At 39.8% G+C, this 23,840-nt stretch overlaps 1 protein-coding gene across 9 annotated transcripts in view; it reads right to left on the reverse strand.

The window, feature by feature from the left end:
• The window catches only part of EVC (EvC ciliary complex subunit 1), an 81,037-nt gene that overhangs the window by 25,021 nt on the left and 32,176 nt on the right, over positions 1 to 23,840 (reverse strand). For 6 of the 9 annotated variants that reach the window (XM_040593846.1, XM_040593842.1, XM_040593825.1 and 3 more), the window contains 9 exons: positions 22,241 to 22,450; positions 15,578 to 15,687; positions 14,117 to 14,327; positions 11,531 to 11,737; positions 10,592 to 10,736; positions 7,156 to 7,264; positions 5,065 to 5,191; positions 4,581 to 4,674; positions 3,289 to 3,400 (listed from right to left, as the gene is read on the reverse strand). In XM_040593846.1, the coding sequence (XP_040449780.1) occupies positions 3,289 to 3,400; positions 4,581 to 4,674; positions 5,065 to 5,191; positions 7,156 to 7,264; positions 10,592 to 10,736; positions 11,531 to 11,737; positions 14,117 to 14,327; positions 15,578 to 15,687; positions 22,241 to 22,450 (1,325 nt within the window). Of the gene's footprint in view, positions 1 to 1,648; positions 2,342 to 3,288; positions 3,401 to 4,580; positions 4,675 to 5,064; positions 5,192 to 7,155; positions 7,265 to 10,591; positions 10,737 to 11,530; positions 11,738 to 14,116; positions 14,328 to 15,577; positions 15,688 to 22,240; positions 22,451 to 23,840 lie in introns of those variants that run through there. The other 3 variants (XM_040593854.1, XM_040593853.1, XM_040593834.1) reach the window with 2 other exon arrangements.

Here is a 23,840-nt window from a genome sequence, read left to right on the forward strand (position 1 = left end):
TGCATTTAAATGGAACTGAGGGGCCAGAGGTAAAAAATCCCCACTCTTCAATGACTATGCCAGGAGCAGGATACAGATACTGCCACCATGGTTAAAGTTGAAAAATATACCAATGTAACAACATAACATAATGCCAGAGGAGGGTTACATTGGATATTAGAAAAAATTTCTTCACTGAAAGGGTTATCAAGCATTGGAATAGGCTGCTCAGGGAAGTGGTTGAATCGCCATCCTTGGAGGTATTTAAAAGATGTGTAGATGTGGTGCTTAGGGACATGGTTTAGTGGTGGAGTTGGCAATGCTGGGTTAATGATTCGACTTGATGATCTTAAAGGTCTTATCCAATCTAATCTATAACCTAACATAAAAGTTGAACAGTGCTTAACTGAAAGCCAACTGTTGTGAGCTTAGCTTGGCGTTTGCTACACTTGTTTCTTGGTCTAATGAAACTGTCTTGTTCAGCATCTGCCCCACTGGCAGGGAGTGATGGCAAGTGCCATGCTAAGCACAAAATCTGCACGTGTCTTTAAACAGGAGAGTGGACCCCTGGAGTTACCCAAGGAGACTGAGAAGTCAGTAACAGGGGCGAGAGTAGTGGGTGTTTTACCAGGAAGCTAATGTGCCTGTGAGAGAAGAAAGGAAACGGCCGTTTGTATAAATTCCGCAGGGAAGTGCCCGCACCCTCCTCCTAGCTGCTCCCGGCCCACCACCCCCACGAGCAGGGGGGTGAAAAGCCGCCAGCTGCCCAGGAGAGGGCGCTGCTGCCCTGCCTTTGGGGCCGTCGGAGCCGCGCCGCACCAACGGCCGGAGAAAGCCCCGCAGCCCCGCGCAGCCACGGGAGCCGCAGGGCAGCCCGGGGACCTGCTCCGCTCCGGAGGTTAGAGACCCGGCTCGGGTAATTCATTAGAGACCCCACTCAGGTGATTATAGAGATCCTGCTTGGGTGGATACGCTGTATCCTAACTGCTGCGCTGTGTGGTTTAAAACACCACCAACTCCCGTATTAAAAGCTTCCTTCTTGCCATCTACACAGAGCGCGCTGCAGGATTAAGATGTTCAAACTGAGGTAAACAGGCTGCATCCGTTTTAAAAAAAACCTAATAAGCAGCAACTAAAATGCCCAGATCAGGAAGGCAGAGAGACCATAGATCCCAAGTACTGAAATACCCGAATCAAATGCTTGAAGTTGTACAATTTATAATAAAAAATTTTTTTACAATGATTGAGGTGAAAATTAACCATTAACAATTGCGTGTAACACGCCTGGTAAAGTCATTTGTGTGTCAGCACTTTTATCTGAGGTTAACTGCAAAATTGACGTACTATTTTTCCAGCAAGCACCAAAGGACAACCTTTTCATTAGCAAATGTATGTTAATTTTTAAAAGGCAGAAAATTTTAATTTCATGAAAGCTGTAAGATTGCTTAAATGGGGCAATTTATTACACTATACAGGTGCTCTGTACAGCCAGTAAGAACTAGCTGCTTTGCATAACAAGAATTCCCACAGGAAAACATAATGAGCATAACAAACTATGCTGGAAACAAAAAAGTGTCCTTAAGGAAGAGGACTAGAGTATAAAAAATGAAACAGTAAACTGGTTTTGTCTCATTCTTCCAAAAAATAATAATTTGACATCTGAGACAAATGCAAAGAAACAGATTTATAATTATCTTTGTACAAATTTTTAAAAAGCATACAACAGCCTTGGAAGCACTAAAACGTAACAAAAGAGAGACCAAAGGTCATCTTTTGATGTACCAATACCATCTGAAGTTGGTTTACATACTGTTTACATTCCTGTCTATTTTTGTTAGTCCAAAGCAGCAATCACAAAATATTAGGATTACTGCATCTACAGCTCAAAAGCAAATGGTACATCACTGTTGTAATGAAGCCTTACTGAGACACACCGGGTACCTGCGCAACCAGCCTAGTGTGGATCTGTTCTACAAGCACACTTTCCTCAGGTACAATCCTAATCTAAAACTAACTCCCCTCCACATTCCACAAATAATCTGGAAGGGTTTATATTAAAGACTTCCCTGTTCCCCCTTATCAAAACCAAGTGGGAATGTTTTATTGACTGCTAAAGGAAGTCGGGATTGATTCTTGGTCTGTAGCTAAAGATGATTTCTGTTGTTATTGATGTTCCCCGTTGTTCCGCAGTAAAGCAGCTCAGTAAGTATTTATACCTGCTGAGATTCCTCAGAAGTGGGCTTTGGTACCATGTTCAGACAGCTCATATAAATGCTTTTACTACCTGTTGGCTCTTTTTTTCAGCAACTTTGAGTTTTTCCTTAGTTCAGTCTCCCCTTTATGTGGACTCTGTAACCTGTCTCTGAAAGAAATAAAGAACAAAAAAACCCAAAAAACAAAAAATTGTAGACAGAGGGTTTAAAATGCTACACTTCTCTCTTAAACTAAATTAATTTTTGTAAGAGGAGAAAGGCGCTTGCTATAACTCCTGCACTCGCTGGTTTCAGCTGCCTCTGTTGAGGCTGCCAAAACAAAGTTGCATAAAGATAAACGTTCCTTTGTTGGGTCCCTGTTCCCTATATACGTATCCCTTGTTGGCTGTGGGAAAGGAGTGTGTGAAAAGGGTTGATGCCATCAGGGAAAGGAGCCATCTCCTCAAGTCAGTCCCAGGCTGAGGTCACTCAGGGGATAAATACTTTTCCCCAAAGGCCTGTGGCTCCTGAGAACCAACTGTTTGCTTTGCCTGTCAACAGGATTTTCTCTGCTCAATATATCAAGCCCCAGCGACCAGCTGGCTGGTTTGATCTGCCCGTAGTAATCAGCTGGCATCTTTCAGGTTTGTAGCCATTTCTTCTCCTCTAGTTAGCACCCCAGCATAAGCCAACTGAAACATCTATCAAGAAAATCATTGTTAGAGCTGCTACCCTCATCAGCCAAAGACTGGCGCTTGCCTTTGTTCCTGAAATAAAGGTGGAAGTTGAAAGCCTAAATACCACAGACCATATTTTGGTTGCTACATGTCAGCCTAGTTCCATTGGATTCACTTGTCTCTGCTGATTTATACAGTCTGTGACTCAGGTTTTAAAAAAAATAATTAAAGGAAATTTGGAAACAGTATTTCTCATTTCTCTACCTAAAAATCAAGTTATTTATTAAATACACAGCAGCACAGACAAGCAAACTCTAAGGAAGAAGCTCAGCTAGTGTAGGCAGCACAGTTTGGGTTCGATGGACACACCTGCTTATGAAGTAGATTTTGTACTCCTTTTTATAGCTTTTCACATACAAGTCTTTTAGCCTCTACTGTACCTGCATAAGCCAGAAGTCAGTCCAGGGAGCTCTTGAATATTCTCATGAGAATCATCTTTGTCTGCTGATTCTGGTGACTGAAAGGTCTTCCTTTCCGAGTTTGTTTTTTCCCCTGAATTGTCAAATATATGTGGATTAAAAAAAAAAAAAAGAATCACAGTACAGATTGTTTGGTTTTGATCAACCTAAAGCAAAAACCTACACTCTACTTCATACATGTTATTATTTCAAGGACATCATCCCACTTTACATTAGCCTAGCATATTGGGGTTTTTACCATTGGTTAGTTCTCACAGAGCAGACCTTGAACTTTCACACTTGCTGGACACTAGTTTCCATGAAATGCAACAGTTGAAAGCCCTATCATATATTTTCTTCACAAGCAATTAAAAATGGCTTTTTACTACCAGCAAACAGAATAAAAGCCTATTCATAATCTTATGTGATTTGAATCAGAACAATCTGATGTTAAAAAGTCACTGGGTTTAGGGCCCTGAGCTAAGCTTCCATGTGTGTCCCTGGGGTCACAGTGCCTACCAGGGCAAACAGCTCTGCATGCTTGAGAAACAACTGACAGGGGAGACAGACTTCATAGATGTCCAGGTGAATCATCTGCTTTTCCCTTTTGGATGCCCAATCTCAGCTTTCAGCACCTTTCAGACGTAATGCCAAATGTTTCGTTCTGATAATGACAGAAGGATTGCATGGTTCACAGGATGAGAATTTGCACGCTCTGCTCCAAATGGGGATCAGGAAACACAGCTGCTATTCTGACAATTTGTCCCTAAGTATCTCTTGAATAATGATTAGTCTAATTTGTTAAAACTGCAGTAAATTCATATAAATATTTCAAGTTTCCTGATTCAGTAATATTTTAACTTTTGAGCATGTGTGTGGGAAGGTGATTCTTCCATTCTACCATGAGAATGAAAGCTGGGTGATTCAGCTTTGCTGTCCTCCCAAAGACTTAGCAGTTGAGGTGAACAGAGTTATTTCTAGAAAACATGACAAAGACAAGAAAAATAATTTTGGTTTGAGCAAGGCAAAGCCTACCTCAGTGGACACAATGAGATCTATTGGCCAAAGGACTGCTCTGGCGTGAGGAATGGTGACACCCAGCTACTCTGGTGAGCTGGGTGACCTTGGAAGGTTGCCTTATGTTTCTACATCCCGATTATGGAAATGGCATCGACAAAAAATCTCTCCTGAAACTCCACTGTATTATATTGCAAAATACACGCTGATATGTTGAATGATGCGGGTTTTTTTAAACAGTTCAGGACTGTACGAACCTGCTGGCTTGCTCCTTTTGGAAGGCTGCTTCTTCACAGCCACTGGAACTCGGGTCAGCACAGCCAACTCACTCACAAAGTCCTGCTCTGCTTCCTGCACGCAAGGATAAACCAGAAGTCAGTTAACACAACACAGCTTGATTCTGGGTTATGTTATTCTACATGTGGCATGACAAAAAAGATGTATGTCACTGCAGAAACACAGGAAACAATATGGCTAGCATCAGGGAAGCATTTCCTGGAAGACAGTGGTGAATCTTAGCACATCTTGAGTTTAATAGGAGTTAAGACAAATTAATGAAAATTTCGTTATTAATTTACACAGGACTGGGATTTGACTGCAAAGGAAATCAAAACAACAATAGGAAAATGGAGTTGATTACTAATGGTTATGACAACTAGGACATCAAAGAGATCCTTACAACCTGTCCGATGTTTTGCAACGGACTGCTTCAGATCCATGAGTCATTTTACCCTGATTTACCCTTAGCTGATTCTCCAACTCAGTTTCTAGGTGATGCAATCCCAGCAGCTTCTGTTTCAGAGACTTCAGACGAATTTGCTGCTGCAGTTCAAACTGAGCCAAAACCTTCTGCTGCTGCAGCACAATCCTGGTCAAAAGAAATTTAAAAGTACTGATGTTGTTCAGTTCAAAGGAGGAATACAATCCTGGCAAAGTATATTTACAAGGTTTTGTAGACAATGTTAACAATTCTGGCCTATCCAGCTTCTGCTGGGACAAAAAATTTTGCAGTAGATTTTTAGATGGATTTACTTATTACAATAACCTGCCTTGGCTCTCCATGGGATACAAACTCCTTTTGGAGGTAGGAATTGCAGCAGAACTTCGGGCTGTCCATGCCTGGACCTTGGGAGCTGTAGTTCAGCTCTAATGTTGAAGTCTGCTTTCAAAACCATTGTATGTTTCTAAAGTCAGCTGCACTGTCTGCTTGCCAAAGATACAAGCTGTTAGAAGATCAGGTGTGAGGACAAGGGATTAAGAAATAGGTATTTCATTCACAGGGCTCTTCAGTACTAGACTGAGACTGAGCCAGAAACATCGTAATTCAACACCTGGCAACTGGGAGCATTGACAACTATATTCTTCACTTGCTTTATTTTGTGGTTTAAAGATTAATATTAACACAGTAGAACCTGAATGGCTGCAGCTTTGCTGAATCTGTATTTCTTCTGTTCTCTTGCCTGGTCTACCTTGAAGAAATGCTATCATCAATCACCCATCACATTCCTCAGGGAAGGAGATAAGACAAACTGTTTCTGACATCTACACATAATTAAGTCACTTTTGTAATGGTCAATGCTTACAGAAGGTTAGCTTTCAAAATTCGCTTTTTGAACTCACACTCCTAACCCTGCACCAAGGGCAAAAGGAAATAAAACGACCTCTGTTGAGTTTAATAGGAGTTAAGACAAATTAATGAAAATTTTGTTATTAATTTACACAGGACTGGGATCTGACTGTAAAGGAAATCAAAACAACAATAGGAAAATGGAGTTGATTACTAATGGTTATGACACTAGCTTAGATACTGAACAGTTACATTTTTCAGTACCACATTTCTGCTTGCATGAAGGCCAATTTGATTGCATTTTCTTTTAAGACACTAGAATAGATTATGGGAGAAAAAACTGAGACAATGGGTAGAAGTGAATTTATATGGCAGAATAAATTATAAACTTGACAATGAATAACTAACAGATCTTTTATGAAGCCCTTTATTACATGGATCCACTTCTGTACTAGTTCAAACAAGGATGAAAAACAGAAAGCAGGCAATGATTTCTTTCAATTTGGAAGTGACAGAATGTCTAAAATAATTAACTTCTTTACAATATCAAAATTGCAGATGCTTTCTTGTTCTGGATAATAAACCAAGAGTAAAGAAATTAAATGATTACAAAAATGTATCATTTGCATGCCAAGTTGTACAGCTTTTTATGACAACTTACTCCTTTGAAATTGCAGGGCTTTGTGTCTGGACTCTAAGTTTCATAAAATCAGTAATGAATTAAATATGATCTTTATTTAATTAACATTTGAGGGATTCCACTCCAAATTTAGTGCAAGTAATCTTGATTGTCCAAGGCATTCACTGGAATTTTCTTGCCATTTTGAGTATTATTTATGCTTCAAACATTTTCTCTTCATTATGGTATATGTTTACTCAACAGCAAACTAACAAACACTTTTCATGTTCAAAGCAGAAAGCATGAAACATTATGAATTAGACAGAATCGGTTCCCATCCTATATTTATGTCAAGTTTCTTTTAAGATTTGGCATATGTTTTGGCATTGTTTTTCATTCTCTCTTTTCAAACTGTCTATGTATAGTTTTTCCAGCCTGTAATTAATGAGTATCAAAAAGTTTATTTAATAAGAAAGTAATGCTCTGAGATCAAAGGTTAGACGTAATTTGGCAACAGATATTTCTTCTCCATCAAAGACAAATCTAAAATGCAAACCCAAGACATTTATTCAGCTAGATATTTATAAAGATCTGCAAACACTCACGACATTTAAATACAGTCAGCAGTGCTGTTGCCTGCTCTTACCTTTGATGGACTGTGGATGATACGTTCAGCAGGCCTTTGGTCTGTTTTTCTTCCAATGCCAGTTCATTCTCTTGTTTCTTCTTAACTCTGTTCCTTTCCCCTCTTTCTGCTGAAATAATGTTTTTGTAAAATCTTCTGCTCAAAATTACAAACTCTGAGTTGTAGCAATCTTACAATTTATGTTTTGCATCAGCACACATTAATCCCGGTTCTAGGTAGTCTTTCCAAAGTTACTGCTCCTTAGGGATATCAAGTACTTCTTACACACTTGCTCTGCCACTATGATCTGTTGCACAGACAACAGTTTGTGCATCATTTAGCTGAGATGGTAATGTCACTGAAGTTCTGTTCTTACCTACTTCTCCCACTAGTCTAACTGATTAGCATGAAATTCAAAGCGGAATTTTTATGAAAAGACCTTGATATCTTAAGCAAGAACTGTAGTATCTCAACAAAAAATGCAATATAAAGAAAACCTCCGCTTGGAAGCCATGTAGTTCTGGGAATGCCTAACTTCACTGGATGTCCCCTCATTTGACAGCGAAGCATTCTGGGTACTCTTGTGTATGCTCATGCTCTGCAAGTAACTTGGTGCTTTGGGTGTATAACAGAATAGGGTACGTAACATTCATTTGGGGAGCATCAGACCACTTCTGAATGCTCAGAGAGGCTGACAGGCACCTCTCCTACCAAGGGCACCATCAGGGAGCAGTTACTGAATGTATTCTAGGCTGGGCTGGGCTGGGCTGTGACGTCTGGGCAAGAGGAGCTATTATCCACCTTTTTTTCCTGTGGCTGTGCCAGACACACCATAAATTTTACTAAGCCAAGGGATGCCCAAAGAAGCAAAATCCTCTAGCCTGACATTAAGCACAATCACTGGGACAGAGAAACCCAGAATTATGGTACCTACTCCCATTTAGGTATCACTGAATGAAGTGCATAAGAAATATCCTATGTGGCCATTCTAACCCCAGGGCTATCATGTAGTGGCTTTCTTGCCAACACTGTTTCTTCCATCTTGTGTTTTAGTGAGAGAGAAGTTATGAGAGTATGTGGTGTGGTGAGGAGGATCACACTCTCAGTGTGCTAATCATGCTTGGAGATCACCTAAGAGATCAGCCCCTTCTGAAATGGAAGAAACATAGATGTTCTGCCTCCTGCTGAGCTTGGATGAAAAGCAGTTGGCTGGCTGGCAAGGCTTAGTGTGTCCTGGCTGTGCCCCAGAGCAGAGCTCCAGGCTGTTAAGAATCACAGAGAGAAATTTAAATGCTTCTGGAGCCAATACAGCAGCTGAACTGAGAAAGGAGTGGGATTCTGCACCACAAATTTGGACTTAGTTTAAAGGATTTACATGTACTAAAGCATCAAAGTCCCTTATTAGATGGCAGTGCTCATGGCCAATGTAAAAAGCACCAACAAAGCTGAAGTAGTTATCTGTCAATACTGAAAATCTCAGCTGAGCTGAAGCATGCACATGTAGGTCTGCAGGATTTTTTCACTGTAGCAGTTTATTTAATCTGTGATTTTCAGCTGGGTTTCTCTTTGGCCACCAAATTTAAACACTCCTGCTTTTATTACCAACATAAATACTCTCATCCTCCCTCATGTGTGTAGGCTTACATTGCAGCAGGATTTTCTTTTTTTTTCAGTTGAAAGGAAAATGTGCTCTGCTTAGACATGTAATTGTCTTTTTTGGTAGTACATGGAACACAAATACACGGAAACAGTAATATATCCACACAAACGATCAGAAAAAATAATCTAAATGAGCAACCACCAGAAGGCTGTCTGTGGTTCTAGTGAGTGGTATTCTAGGTCTCACAAACTAATGGGGAGACCAGTTGAATGCAATATGAGAACACCGATGAAACAGAACATTCAAGTGTGAAATGACATGCATCTCAGCTCAGATCAGAGGAGTGCTCTGGAAGAGGCTTCAGTTTTAACACCTGCTTAAAGGAACTCAAATCAAAGGGATTTTAGGCATTGTGGTTGGCTGAATCAGGTCTAAAGAGGTCTTTAGAGGGACTTTGTGAGAACTTATGTAACTGCCTTGCTAGCTGCCAACGTCTAAAATACAGACTGTCAAAAATCCCTGCACAGATTTTGCCCTACCCTAGTACTTCAGCTTGCAATATTGAAGTCTTCAATGTTCACAACAGGGCAGTGCAGAACAGGCTGGTTCTGTCTTATAATCAGTGAGCATATCTAGCTTCTACTGGGGCTCACAAATCCTTCCTACCAACTCATCTCTGGATCTCAGCCTTGAGTGGATATATGCCTGTTCCTCTTCAAAAACTCTCTTCCGTGGTTAAAGAATCTCTTCTATTTAAAATTGCTAACTCTATTTTTAGGGGGGAAAAAAATCTATTCCGTGTGCCTCAAATACTTAACTATTGCCATTTTGTGAGCTTGCTAACTTCATTTAATGCCAACAGTCTTCATCCAGGGGATGCGAATGTGTTTACAAAAGAAATCAATAATCATAGCTTGCTTTTGTTCTCCTCTCCTGAAAGAACTAAGCGATTAAAAATAATTCCAGGAGAAACTGCCTGTATTTATGTGAAATCCAGCCGTTCATAAACCTCTTCAGCAGTTTCACAACCTGTGAGAGGGTCATGGTTGACAGGTTAAGAAATAATGCAGTAGCTCACAGAGTGTTCCAGGATGGGCAGGCTTGGCTTTTTGGTGTCTCCTCTAACACACTTCCTCAATTTCAGAGACAACAACATTTCACTGAGCCAAAAAAAAGCAAGGAATACAAAAATCTACCCCTCGAAGCTGACAGCAGTCACCTCAGAGGAAGCGTACTGCCAATGATGTTTTAAGTTTTCTAACACAGGAGCAGGGATGGCAAACCCAGATCTCCTCCCTTCTAAGGGAAAGATTCAGCTTGCAGGTGCCTGTCATATACCCTCTCTCTCCATCATGAATATCTGATTCATTGATTCGTTTTATTTGCATATATTAATATGAATTACTGAACAGTGTCCATGGTAGACATTGGCTGTACAACCTAAAACTTGCACAGTTCTTTGCTTTCTGAATTCTTCTGCCTTGTGCTGCTGTTTTCAGCACCAGAAAATCAACGGCTGGTGGTTATGACTATGGTGGTATCTCTGATCTTAGCCTGGTAAACCAGAGTTCATGGTTAAACTCCAACACTGGGTCATCACTCTGTGTGTGTCTGCCCCAAATTTAGAGAGTAACAGGGTCCTGCATCTACGACTGTAATTCAAGTAATTAACAGTAACAGTTCTAACACTTTTCCTTCAGAGATGGAAATGGACCTACACATTCATTTTGCTTCGCTGCTTAATTTAAAGAACAGATTTCTGTTATCTTAAAAAGCAATCTTCACAGTAATAAGAACATTAATTTATCTGTTAAAAAAAACCCAGAATTATCTTATAGTTGTCAATACCATACATACCTTGTAAGGATTTCAGTTGTTGAAGCTTTTTCCCTTCATAGCCTTCTGTGATTTTTCCTAACTGTTGATAGTAGTTTTGCACCAGTCTATTGATATTATCGCTGGTCCCATACACACTTTCTACAGCAGCTTCTACCAGTCTCTCCTGTATTACACAGTACAAGTCACAATTCATTTTCTAAGTCCAAAACTTAGTTTTGATCTGTCTAAAACTGTAGATCCAATCTAATTTTGTAAGTGCCCAGAAAACTGTGAATTTTGTGCTTTAAAAATGTGGCAGGCTGAGATGCTGGAAAACAGGTATTTCTGTTTATCCATGGAACATTTCAACATGAAGAATTACAGTAAAACCTTTCTGATGTGCCTCACCTCCATCTGGGAAGGGGCCATTCCCCTACCTGTTCAATCACTATAGTCCATTTTTCCTGTCAACCTGACTACCAGCGAAGTAAATCAATATATGTGCAGCTCTACTACAACTTTCCATTATACAGAAAATCCAAATACTTTGGAACAATTTATTAACCTAAGAAGCAAGTTTTATTTTTATTTAATTATTTATCTATGAACTAATATTAAACTGTTAATACAAAAATACTACTAATTAACCATAAAACCTTCATCAATAGATAGCCACCTCAATTTCTGCCTCATTTTTGTTATTCTGCCACCAAGAACACTCTCAATTTTTCTTATGTTCCAGGGTTTGGCTTAATAAAACCTCTTTTGGCTGCTGCAGCAAGTCACTAGAAAATACTATACTTCTACGTAACTGTTACTTTGTAAACACTTTGCAAGGTACCTTCAGTTTTAGCCCACATTGTAATTGTCTCTTGCTGACAATTCTAGGTGTAGGGTAATGCATAAATGAAATTGCTTTCCATTTCAGCAAAGTAATGCTCATTCTGTTTGGAAAACCGCTAGTGAACGTTTTCATACCTTGAAGTCCTGTCCATCATTTGAACTCTTTTTTCCAGCTTCCCTTCGCGCATGCTGCAGCAGTGTCTGCCCAATCACCTGCTCCATATGCTGCTGAAGAAACTGAAGAGCTTCTTGGATTTCTGTGACTAGCTGCTGGTGAAATTCTAAATGGATTTGTTGTGTTTCTTCCTCGAGCTTCTCCTCCTCTTCCAGAATGTGGGACTCCTGGTAATCAGACAAAAATATAGTACTGCCATTTAAAAAGGTTGAAAAACAACTTCACTTTAAAAGAAAGTCCTATACCCATTCAGAACGTTACTGCTTTAATACTTAGAATATTCTTTTTTATATATATAAAAATATTGGGAAAGGTCATGAACGTGTTTAATAGCACTTGGAAACCATTTGCACTCTTGGCATATACAGCATGCTGTGGTAATAAGTTCTACAGCTTATCCACACATTTTTTAATTTTTAACCTGCCATCTAATAGCTTTGCTTGGAGGTCTCTTCTTTTATTAGAAACAAGTGAAAAATTGTTCCCTACTCACATATTTTATGCCAGCTTTAAAACCTATGATAATCCAGAAGATACCTCTGTTTTAGGCTGAAGAGTTCTAGTCTCTTGAGGTCTTTGGACCATCCTTGCCATCATTTTCTATGCTTCTTTTTAAACACACTCTCCCTCTATGCTCTCTTTAGCACACAACAGTATACACTCACCAGCACAACCTGTTCTGTCTGCGTCATGTGTATTAGTCTTCCATAGATTGCCATCTATTGAGTTGCTGATGTCCTTCTTACATTAATATTCTCATTTAAGGCTAAATAACATTAAATTACTCTGGGGGATTTGACAGTACCTATTTGATGCCCTCTTGGAAATAAGAAATGCAAGTAGAAAAAGAACCTGGTCTGTGCATATTCATCTGTCGAAAATAACGATCTCTCTATTAACAATGGGTTATTCTGACATGTCTTCATTTATAGCTTATACATATGTTTTTGATTATTTTTTTAGACAGCCAGAACTTCATTAAATCATTTCTCTTTTTAAGAGACCTAATGTCATGTTATCACGTCCAAGCTAGGATTCTTTAGTGTTTCACATTTTATATGAAATCAAGACAGACATGACACTGTCTACCAATCTATAATTAGCCCAAGCTAAAAGTTAAGTTTAGTTCAAACAACACGGCATGCTAAAACTCTGGCTGAGTATCTGTACATTAACCTTTTCCTTAACTCCTTATAATAGGTTCTAGTTTCGGAGGTTGTTAGTAACATTGTTTTGTCTCTGACTTTTCACAATTCCTCAGTTAGGCCCTACTCCTTGGGCAGCAAGGATCTTACACGTGTACTGTTAGGTACTTCCTTGTGAGATGGGTTTGAGCTGGTGTTGGAAAGAGGCTGTAATGGAGAGAGGCCAAAGAAACAGTAATACCTGGAGACATTTCATTTTTGTTAGGGAATGCAGTGATTGCATCAATTAACATCCCTGTGGGAGCTAAGTGAGAGGGAGTAGTGGGAAGCACATAAGAGGAATGCAGTCGTATGCATTTGTATTATTTTATATTATATTTCTTCTGAAAGTTAATGAGATTTTGAGATTTTCATACCTAAGAGGAACTACTTTAACAGAAGTATCAAACATGAAAATGGCAGCTGACAGAATTTCCTTATTCCTCTTCCAAGTGGAGAATTAGGGGGTTTATTATGCAAATCAGAATTAGAGGGATGCAAAATATCTCTCAGCTAATTACACAGTGACAGCATGGAGCACAGAGCTGCAAAGTCTCGGATAGGTTCAACCCATATGTGCAGCAGCAGTGGGTTGGGCAGAGACTATAACTGACAGCCTCCAGGAGTGTCCTCTGAGGCTGAAATCTGAAATTCCGTGGTGTTCTAGGTAAATGTCCAATGCAGACAGGTAAATAACCAACACTTGATGGATTAACCCTAAAAATTACAGTCACAAACAGATCTGAAAGCAACTGTGGGAACATCAAGTCTAAAAATCCATTAAACCTTCTCCCATCTCCTTGACCTTCAGAAGCCAGATTATTTAGAAGGTGGTCAGGGAAATGGATACTGAGCATTTCATGGACAGAGGAGGAAGAAAGAAGAATGAAAAATGATGGCAGTATAGAAGGACTTGCTAGGTCTGGTGGAGGGAAGAATTTCTTTGGATGCTCAAGTAAGAATTATTCAAGTGCGTATTACAATCCCTAGCAGAATTAGTAGGTGTTTATTTTACTCCAAAAGCAGTAACTTGTGTAGAAGTCCTCTATGTATGTTGGCATGCCTTCTTTCATTGGTATTTTCACATAAAATAAACAGCTAAATAAGACACGATAACACGTATCACAGCTATCCAGTAGACAAAGGAGGTATTAGGGAATTTAAAATGTCTGCCCAAACTAAGACAGGAACTCTCGGGCACCTCCTATGCCAGCAGTGGGTACATTTTTGACAGAGAGTATTTTCCTTTCTATTTGGAACTTGAACATTTTTATTTTTTGTCATTTTCTACGGCTACTTCTAATGCCAGACATCACAGCATATGAGACCTCTGGAGAAAAACTACCTGGACACTGTACTTACCACTGCCTTTTGTAACTGCCACTGGTCCTCATCTTGGCAGGGGTAGGATCCCTTCTGCAGGGCATGTTGTTCTCTCAGTTCCTGAAGCAAGCTCTTCTTTCTGGACAGTCTCATGCAGGCCAGGGCTGCCATTCCAACTCTTCGGAGGGTTAACCTTCTGAGTACCGAACACAGCAGAAGCCGATGTTTTTGCAATATATAGTTAACAGACCTGTAAAAGGGACCATTAAAAATCAATCAGATAATCTGCTTGCTGATTTGGCACACTTGTGTTCATCAGTTGATGATGACAAGTTACTATTCATTCTGTATAATGTCTTCTCATACAAAGCATGCCTTGGAAAGCTGTTCAGGTGTGAAGAATGGGTACTGCTGCGATAAACTTATAGTTCTGTTGCACTGAAGTTAAAAATAGGAAGAAAACAGAAAATCTATAATTACATAAGAAAAGAGTTTTTTTTTTAATAGGAGACTTGAAATAAGATGAAAATAGAATGTAATCAGCACCACAGGAAAGTTACTTCAAGAAAATGCAGGACAGCATATCCTTGGATTAACAAGGAGGCACACTCTGAAGAGGCTAGTGTTAGCTGCCAGGGCAGACATGGCTGAAGCAAGTTTGTGGTGAATTTTAATCAGGAGAGCAAATTTAGAGGTTGATTCTGGACCAGGTGAGTGAAATCTGTATGCACATTTTTGATGACATTGTGCCTGTGTATATACAAGGCATTGTAAGCTCTCTAGATACCTAATGTTGGGAAATATTGCAGTCACAGAATGTGAAAATGTAAGTTTGAAGTGAAAAGTAGATCCAACATACAGGAGTGCAATGGCAGTAATGCTAATATTCCATATAGACCAGTTTTCAAATGCTCTGATCTTTGGTCATGTGAAGACCATGGTAAATGAAGCCATTTGTTATTGTAAACAAAACAAGCCAGGTAACACAGAATTGTGGGTTTTTGAGAACCAACTCTATCAAAGAAATGTTAAGCTGTGAGACAAAACTAAAAGTTTCCTTGGTGAAAACCAACACAATGCAAGAGAGGAATCGTTATCATGCAAAGTGATGGTCAGTGGTACTGTAACAGCAGAAAGCAAGGGCAGAGCTCAGTGGTGCTGGATTGAACATTTCATCTTGAAGAATATCCAACTCCAATGTGACATAAAGAGTGCAAAGAGAGGCTGGTTCAAGATTAGAAATCACTCACAAACATAGGAGTATATACACAGAAAGAACACTACTTGACAAATCACGGAAGACTCTTTCTACTTACCAGAATTCATTATATCCTTGGGTTTTTTTAGATACTCAGACAAAAACTAGAGTAATTGCCTCTTTGTCTGAAGATGCTCATAATCCCTCAACACTGCTTTCCACAATGTAATGTAGACAAGTTTTTATCTGTGCATGCAGCAGTGCGTTTTTACCCCACTGCTTACTGACAAAACTATACTTACTCATCACTGAGGCACCCTAGTCTGCTTACGACACCTTGAATTATCTTCTCTTGTTTCTCAGACAGGTGCTTTTGCATCACAGCAGACAGAGCATATTCCTTTATCCATAGCTAAAAGCAGGGGGAAAAAATTACAATCATAAGATACACTGCTTTCAGTCATTCTAGTCACCCCATTAGTAAACAGTGGTTTATTAGATGTTATTTTGCTTAAAAAAAAATCAACCCCCTCCTCCCAGAAACAAACTCATGCTGACTTAAAATTATTCTACTTAGGACTATTTTTTTTCTCAATGATCAAAGTCTTAAACAAAGCTCACTGAAAAGAAAGAGTGGCTTTGCACTGGTTTGGATCAACCCTGAGCTGTCTCCTACAGATTTTCCAGTTTCAGCAACAGAGGAACAAGATACAAAGAGCACAAATAAATTTTGTGCCATAAAAAGCACAAAATATTGCATTGACTCTTATAAGCAAGTTGCTTTTTGTTTGGGTTTTTTTTCACTAGTAGAAAATGTAATTGTTATTTTCACTGAAAAGAATAAAGATACCATCTTCCATCACACTTTTGTGTATAGTACAGTGTTGATGGTTAGAAATGGAGGCTGCATGATCAAGTTTATGCAAGTTCACAGCTCCTTCAGGGTGATATTTAGATTAAATAATTTAATCTTCGAATGTTTTGATGAATTTGCCATTAGACTGTAAACTTTTTGGAGATACAGACTTCAAGATTTTGTTTAGCATATTGCCAGAACTTAGTAATAGTTTTGGAATAGTAAGTCATAAGATGAAATGGTTGTAAGGTCCAAACTCCATTACTGTAAGATTAAAAGTATATTTTAGGCTACACTGGCAGCTGGATAAATGCAGGTTGCCTGCAGACACATGCAGAGCCCTGAATTAAATACAATACTCAGGCTCTCTGACAGCTTCACTTCATGTTCTGGCCTCATTCAGAACATAAGGGACTAAATTTTCTATTATTGCAGACAGCAAGGTTTCACTAGATCAGTATGCCTAGCAAAGAATTAGATATGCAATCGCACAATTGTTAGTGTCAGGAATTAGGAGTGGTAATGGGCCTTCCTACAGGATTTCATAGTTTTTTCCTTGGGAAGCAGTGACGTGCAGGAGAGAGGCTTTATCTGTGAGCACAGAATGAACTCCCCCTGGAAGTGCAGAACACCAGAAACCACATAATCTTTGGCTTTAAAATAAAAATGTATTTCTTTTCTGGATAGCGCTTTCTCTCTTGCATACACAGCCACACATCTAATTGACCCCCCTCCATGCAGAAAACCTTACCAAAACACATGCTCCTGAGCAGTACGCCTGAGAAAGACGGACGGGCAGTCAACAACAGGTGACAGATGGAAAGAGTACAGGTGAGCATGAGAAGCACAGCCTGAAAGTCTGTAGGGTGCTGGGGAGCCCACCAGGCTGCTCTTGGAAAGAGCCACAAGACATACCTGTGTAGCCAGACCTCAACTGATTTGATTCTTAGAATCACAGAGCACAGCCAAGCACGGTGCCTTCTCTGACTGCATGCTGCTAGTGTCAAATTAAGGTCTATCAGGCCTCCAGGTATCATCATGACAGATGGCAAAAACTTGCTTGCAGTAATAACTGCACCAGTATTTCCCTTTAGCAGCTCTGTGGATATGGCTTTCTAGTGTTTCACACCTCTCTGCATAATGCCTCGTAGACTCATCGCATTGTGTATTTTAATGTCTCTTTCAGCAGTCAAAAGAAGGGCTAAAAATAACATTTTACCTTCTAGAAGGATTTCCATTTTCAGTGAGAGACAGGCTGTGGCTCAGATGTGGCCTCCCATCAGATTTTGGAGACCTGGTTATTCACTGAGAAGTCGCTCTTGAAGGGCCTGTCTGTGCACTTGCTGTCAAACAGCATGAGGGTATAGACCACCAAGACAGAGAGGACAGGAGACATCTTCTGAATTACAATTGGAACGGTAAATGATATAATATTGCAGCCAAGAAAACAAAATTTAACACCTCTGCTGCTATCAGTATATCCTATGCAAAAAGGTACTCAGGATGATAACAAAGACAGAGATTGCAGTCTTTACTAACAGTTTACTTCTGTTTAGGGAGAAATAGCCTAGTTCTGTAATGATGAACAGTTTCTTCTAAAGGAAAAGAATGAGTCGCCTTTTCCATTTAGAGTGCATTTAAGGTAAACTGTATGCAGAATTTATATAAGGTCTCTTCACCTCCCTGAGACCAATGGAAAGATCAGAATACAGCAGTAAATCCCCCTGGCACACAATTATTAAACTGAACAGCACAAGTATATCAGCCATATAAGTAGGAAGAGAACAAAGAGGAAAGGAGGGGAACTATTACACATTTAAGAATAAGGAAGACTGAGATCTGGACAAAATACTAAACCAGTGTTTTCTCTCAAAAGTCTCTTCCTAATGGGAAGATGATCAAGAAGTGAAGGATCAGAAAGATCAGCTGGGAATACACAGAATATTTTATGTTTTATTGGAAGAAACGTTTCAGCAGCTCACTGGGATGGGATGTGAGGGCTAGGTATTTTCCATCTCCGAAATACTAGAACTCATGGATACAGGCACAAATGCACCAGCAAAGATCCTCTGGGAATCTTAATTTGAGGCTGCTGGCGTATGGCTGAAAAACCGCAAAACAATTATTTCATCAAGACAGATGGAAAGGTCAGGCTTTGTGCTGTACCAATCTTCCAATGCTGGGATAAGTTGCCAGGTGTCTCTCTAAGCTTTCCTGATCTTGGGAATGGCCTTACTTTGCTCGGACACAGACTCAGTGGCTGGAACAGAGCTCAGGCTCTGATTCCTGCATTTAACCAGTAAAACCAGTGACAAAAGCATGGTAAATGTGGAGTAAAGCTCCAACAAATGAATGTCTGGCTTCCTGAAGAGTCATTCCAATGGCTATGAAAAAAAAAGAGTATAAAGCAAAGAGAAAGAAGTAAAATGCACACAGTGTCAAAACTAGTAAACAGATGCCAGTTCAGCTTTCTGGGTGTCAAGCAATGATGAGGGAATGGATGGAAATCTCACCCCTTTTTACTCTGTAAGTTTCTTGTTTTGCTTCCTGGCAACAAGACCTGCAGCACTGTTAATGTTAGGTATTACTCTCCGGCAATAAAGATGAGGAATATGCCTTTCATATGTAATGAAGTCCATAAAGTATTTTGAGTTAGATCTCAGATACAGCAGCAAATTAGACCCAAGTAAAATCACTCTTTTTCCTGCAACTCTCAGTTTGACATTTTTAGTCCAGATTATTCAGGAAATCGAAAGAAAGCAATTTCCCCCTAACAGCCTGTAGATGGGGTGCAATGCACACAGAATGCCAAGCAAGTACCTAGCCTGGTGCAGACGTCTGCTCCCTGTAACCGCCACCCAGGCAGGAGAGAGCTCATCTACAGAAATCATGAGGTAGGGGCTATGTGGTAAAATGCTCCAAATTTATTTTCATTAGTTATTTATTCCCATTTGCCTCGCTCACATCCTCAAGTGTATAAGGCAAAGTTAAATATGAAACTGATTTTTTATTTTCAATTGTAAAAGAGATTCTGTTTCCTCAAAGGACATCATGTTCCAGATATGTATAAATGCTAGGAAAGATAATCTAAAAAAATAATATGCAGTTCAAGTAAATGAGAAATATTCCTTTTTGAGCCACCTTGAAAAGCTGACATAAATAGCCTGGTGAAAAACCCTTCTGGTGTTAGAATTCCCAAGTCTGTAAAGCAGGTGACTGCGTAACTCTTAGTATAGTACATTATCAAGAGGCAGATGGAAGACATATCTGCTGCTGGAAAATACCTGATAAACTGAAAGGCCTGTCAATATGAATGTTGATTTATGGATCTCCTGTCATATTCAGCACTATAACATCTATGGGATCTCCTAAATGACATGATTACCTGTCACAAGCGTCCAATCTCTCTTCTTAAGGTGGAAACCAATTTCTCCTTTTTGTAGGATGTGTCAGCTTACTGCTCAAATGTAAATGCTGCTGCGTTTATACTAAGAAAGGGCTGAGACATGCACTTTGCATTTGAAGGTAATATAATGGGTTGTGTGATGTTTTTCAGGCTTTATACAGGAAAATCTGCCAGCCTAGCTTTGGTGGACTAGCTGTCTCCCTGCATGGTCTCTTTGGAAATACTGCAGACTTTTTTTTCCAGTTTAGTTTAAACCACTTCCAGAAAGCCACATGTATTAAGTTAAAAGAGCTATTTAAACTCCTGCAAAGTATATCATCTTGAGGAATCACACATTTTCCTGCTAGAAGAAACCCTTGTCTCTTCTAGAAATTTATCCCACAGAATCACTTGTCCTTACAACAGGTCTGTCTTCCGCTCAGGAAATGTTTATATTGAATAAGGCTCAACTGCAGTGCTGGTGACCCAGAGATCAATGTGAGAGCTCTGTCATTGCTAACTGAATTCCTCTATAGCTCAGTAATTACTGTTAATAATGTCAGCAAACCCTTTATTCGGTTGGTTTTTTTTTTTTCCCCGCTAGGAAGTCATCTGCTTTGTATTATGAACGCTACGGTACACTGAAACTGATGGAAAATCAACATTCTAATTCAAATAACCTATGCCTGGGCATGACTGCAAGGTCTGAATTCACATACAATGAATCCATCATACAGTGCTGCCCAAAGAGCTACTATCCAGCAACTGAGCGCTGGAGATGACCTAGTCCTACTAATTCCTTGAGAAAAATTCCCAGGGTGTGGTTTCTCCAATCAATACTGTGCTCAATGACAGTAACAGGCAAATGCATGAACAGCATTTCTGGAACAGAACTTCAGACCTGAAATCTCCTCCTCTATGGAGAGTCTTGTAGCTGTTAAACTGCATCCTCTGTGGCCCTGAACAGTGGCTGAGGTTCAATGGGACGGTGGGAGGACCAGAGCAGAGGTGCCCTAACATGCACTCTGACTTCTGAGGCTAACGAGTTGCACACTAGAACCTCCTCCTTCTCTGACTGTGTTTTTTAATGACAGCAGATACCACCATGGTGCTCTGGGCTCCATACACTAGGAGACATGCTTGTAGGTCACCTACTAGATCAGGCTGCTCAGGTCATTCACATACAAAGCCAGGCAATTTGTGAAACCTTGATGAATGTGAGAATGAACAGCAACCCAGAAGTTTAAACTTGCCAAGTCAGGTATTGAATCCAATCCTTGATAAAAAGGTGCAAAATTAAAAAAAAAAAAAAAATGAGGTCAAGACGTTGTTTCATTAATCACTGAAGGTATAGCTATGCCAAATGCAAACACTAAATGCCAGCCAGCAGTACCAGAAAACACAAATGCCTGCCTTTAACTTAAAGCACGTGAGCGGATTCACAGGCATCAGTAGTCAGTCCCAAGCATATTTCAGTTTAGTTTGCTAGATATCCCTGTGACACAGAAACAGAAGAGGCAAGAATAATTGTTTTTCAAAATAGTTGAGATAACAGGTGAGTTACAATAAAGTAAATACAAAATTATCAGGGAGGTGCATGTTGGTATAACTCCAGACTAAGGAAAATAGAGAAGAAAAAAAGGAAATGGCTATGAATTGCCAAGAAATAATTCTATTTTTGTATTCCCAAGGGTGTTCTAAAACCACCAATCAGAAAACTGCTCTACCAGATTTAGTAGGAAGCCCACAGTTTCCTGAATCACAGGGCTTTATGAAAGAACCCTAAATACGAGTGGGTGGAAAATTTAAACACCCTACAGCAGCAGTCAGTAATAATTAGGGCCTCAACCAGTGCCTTATTAACCATGTACTGGATTGTCCAGGCGCTTTGGAGAATGAGGGTAGGAAAAAGTATGATTTTGCCAGTGTTAAAGAACTCTGCCAACCTTTTAAGAAGCTCCAATTACTCTATACATTGCAGCACACAATATAAGAACCGACACACCTTTGTATAGACAAGGTCTTTCTTTGCCTTAGCTGTATTAGTCTTCAAAGCGGTGCTAATAGAGACATATTCACTGCATGAATAAACTGAAGGTGTATTGGGTTCCAGCTTAATGCTGAAGATACCTGTCTCTGCATTTACTGTTGTTGCTTTCCTCCTCTAGTGTCAATGCCCTCCCTGTATGCTGAGCACAAACAGATCAGGAAAGCTGGATGTGTTTCTTCACCTTCTCAGAGTGAAGAGTTAGCTTTATATAAAGCGTGTATCATATGTTTCCAATTATTACAGTATTAATATATAAAAATTATTAAGGAACATTTGCCGTTGTAAGGCCTCCTTTCCTGTAAAGCACACTCACATACACCCTCTCCAAACAGACCAGATGAAGGTTCTTTTGAACGGTTTCTGTAGATGCTCAAGAGCTGAGGACATCAGGCAGCAGCCTTGCCAAAAATTGTTTATATACTGACAAAGCTGTCAAACGCTGTGGACAGATGTCTAGTGATTACTCTCTGACTCCCCTACGCAAGTCTACACGCACAGCATCTATATTCACTCCATACTGCATGTCAAACTGTCCATCCCAAGTCCAGACCTGTGTCTAGATCTGGGCTGTGTATTTATATACAAAATATTCCCTACAGAGAAGTATCTTGATAATTTTTTTCCATATCTCTGTTTTTAGACCCTAGGGCCCCAGAATGTAATACGGGTCTTACTTTTTTTTCTTGCAATAGCTGCTCCTGGAAAAGCTTCCAGCGTCTCTGGTGGTGGGTCTCCCATTTCTCCAGAGGGACCAAATTCTCCTGCCATTCCTCTTTCAGAAGCTCACATTCTCTTACAGAGAGGCCGGTCACAACAGGCAGGATCTGAAGAAACAGCTCCGTCACCAACTCTGCTAAAGCATGGGAAGCTTTAGAGTACAGTTCCTAATGGAGGGACAAAGAGGGACAGAGAGAGACAGGTGACAAAGTGAACCCTGTGCCAGTCCTTTGGAGCTGCTTCACTGCAGGTCTCCATGATGCCAGTGAGAGAACCATGTCCCACTGAAAACACTGGGCCAGTGACTGACCCCCAGAGCTAAAATCCAGTGCCACTAATGCTTGAGTTAAAAAGACCAGGTTTTGTAGATGGAACAGTTTAAATGTTTTGGTTCAAGGCACACAAGGTCATTTAAAATGCAACAGAGACATGAGCACATGAGACCTGGAATTCTACCTGCTGCCCACATGCAACTGCAGTACAAATAATATCTTGGTTTAGTGGCTATGGTGATGTGTTAATAAAAATACTTATTTTGCAAAGTACTGCGGAAATCCGATGTAGCACAACACCTCATAGGCACACCTTCAAAGGTGCTAATATGAAATGAATGAAGGCAAGAAAGACAGAAGGGTTAAAAGGGACAGTACAGCTTTTAGTTAGGCAAAACTGACATTAGTCATGTTAAATAGTTGGTGCTCTAAGATATGACACTCTTCAATGCCTGAAGGACAGAATTATTCAAATTCCTTCTGATGCAGAACAGGTTTAAGCCTAGGAAAACAAACATCTTCTGGTGGTTTTATTTCAACTAGTCCCATATGAGCGGTTTTCAATTGCTGAAGCTGTTTCACCCACAAGAAGAGTTTGGGTGATTTAGTCAGATGGCATCCAAGCTAAAAAGTCACAGAATCATAGAACTGTTCAGGTTGGAAAAGACCTTTAAAAGATCATCAAGTCCAACTGTTAGAAGTCCAACTGAATTAATTATTTTTTCTGTCCTTCCCCTTCTCTTACCCATGGACGATGGAAGTGTATTCACAAGTGTTTATGTTCTACTTATTTACTAATGCTTTCGAAGATACATTTCATAAAGGTAACTGCAAATAATTATCCAAAAAATAGTCAGATGTGCTTTGCCAGATCAATTTGTAGCAACATACTTGGTAAGTTGACTTTAAATATGTGTCTAGATCTTCTGCAATTACAGCCTTTGAACACTTCAAAGCCCAAGTATAGGCCAGAGATCAAAGTCTGGCCCTACTTATTCTATTTATTTCTTCTGTAGTTTCATTTTTGCTATCCTTCAACTTAAAGGACTGGGGCTGCATAAAGTTTCAGGCCACAATATATTACTTAAAATATAAAGCACTCCTCTCTGTGAAGATGCAATGTAAGTGAAAGAAACTAGAATCTAGCAATACTGACCTCTGAAATGTTACGTTTCTATTGTTCAGAACATATAATTTCACTGTCAGGTAACAGTGATGATACCAGCTGTATCGGCAAACTTGCTACAATTTGAGATAATCCCTGAGGAGGAGTGTGGGTAGGTAG

Source organism: Falco naumanni, chromosome 1, assembly GCF_017639655.2.
Source record: "Falco naumanni isolate bFalNau1 chromosome 1, bFalNau1.pat, whole genome shotgun sequence".
NCBI classification, from domain to species: domain Eukaryota; kingdom Metazoa; phylum Chordata; class Aves; order Falconiformes; family Falconidae; genus Falco; species Falco naumanni.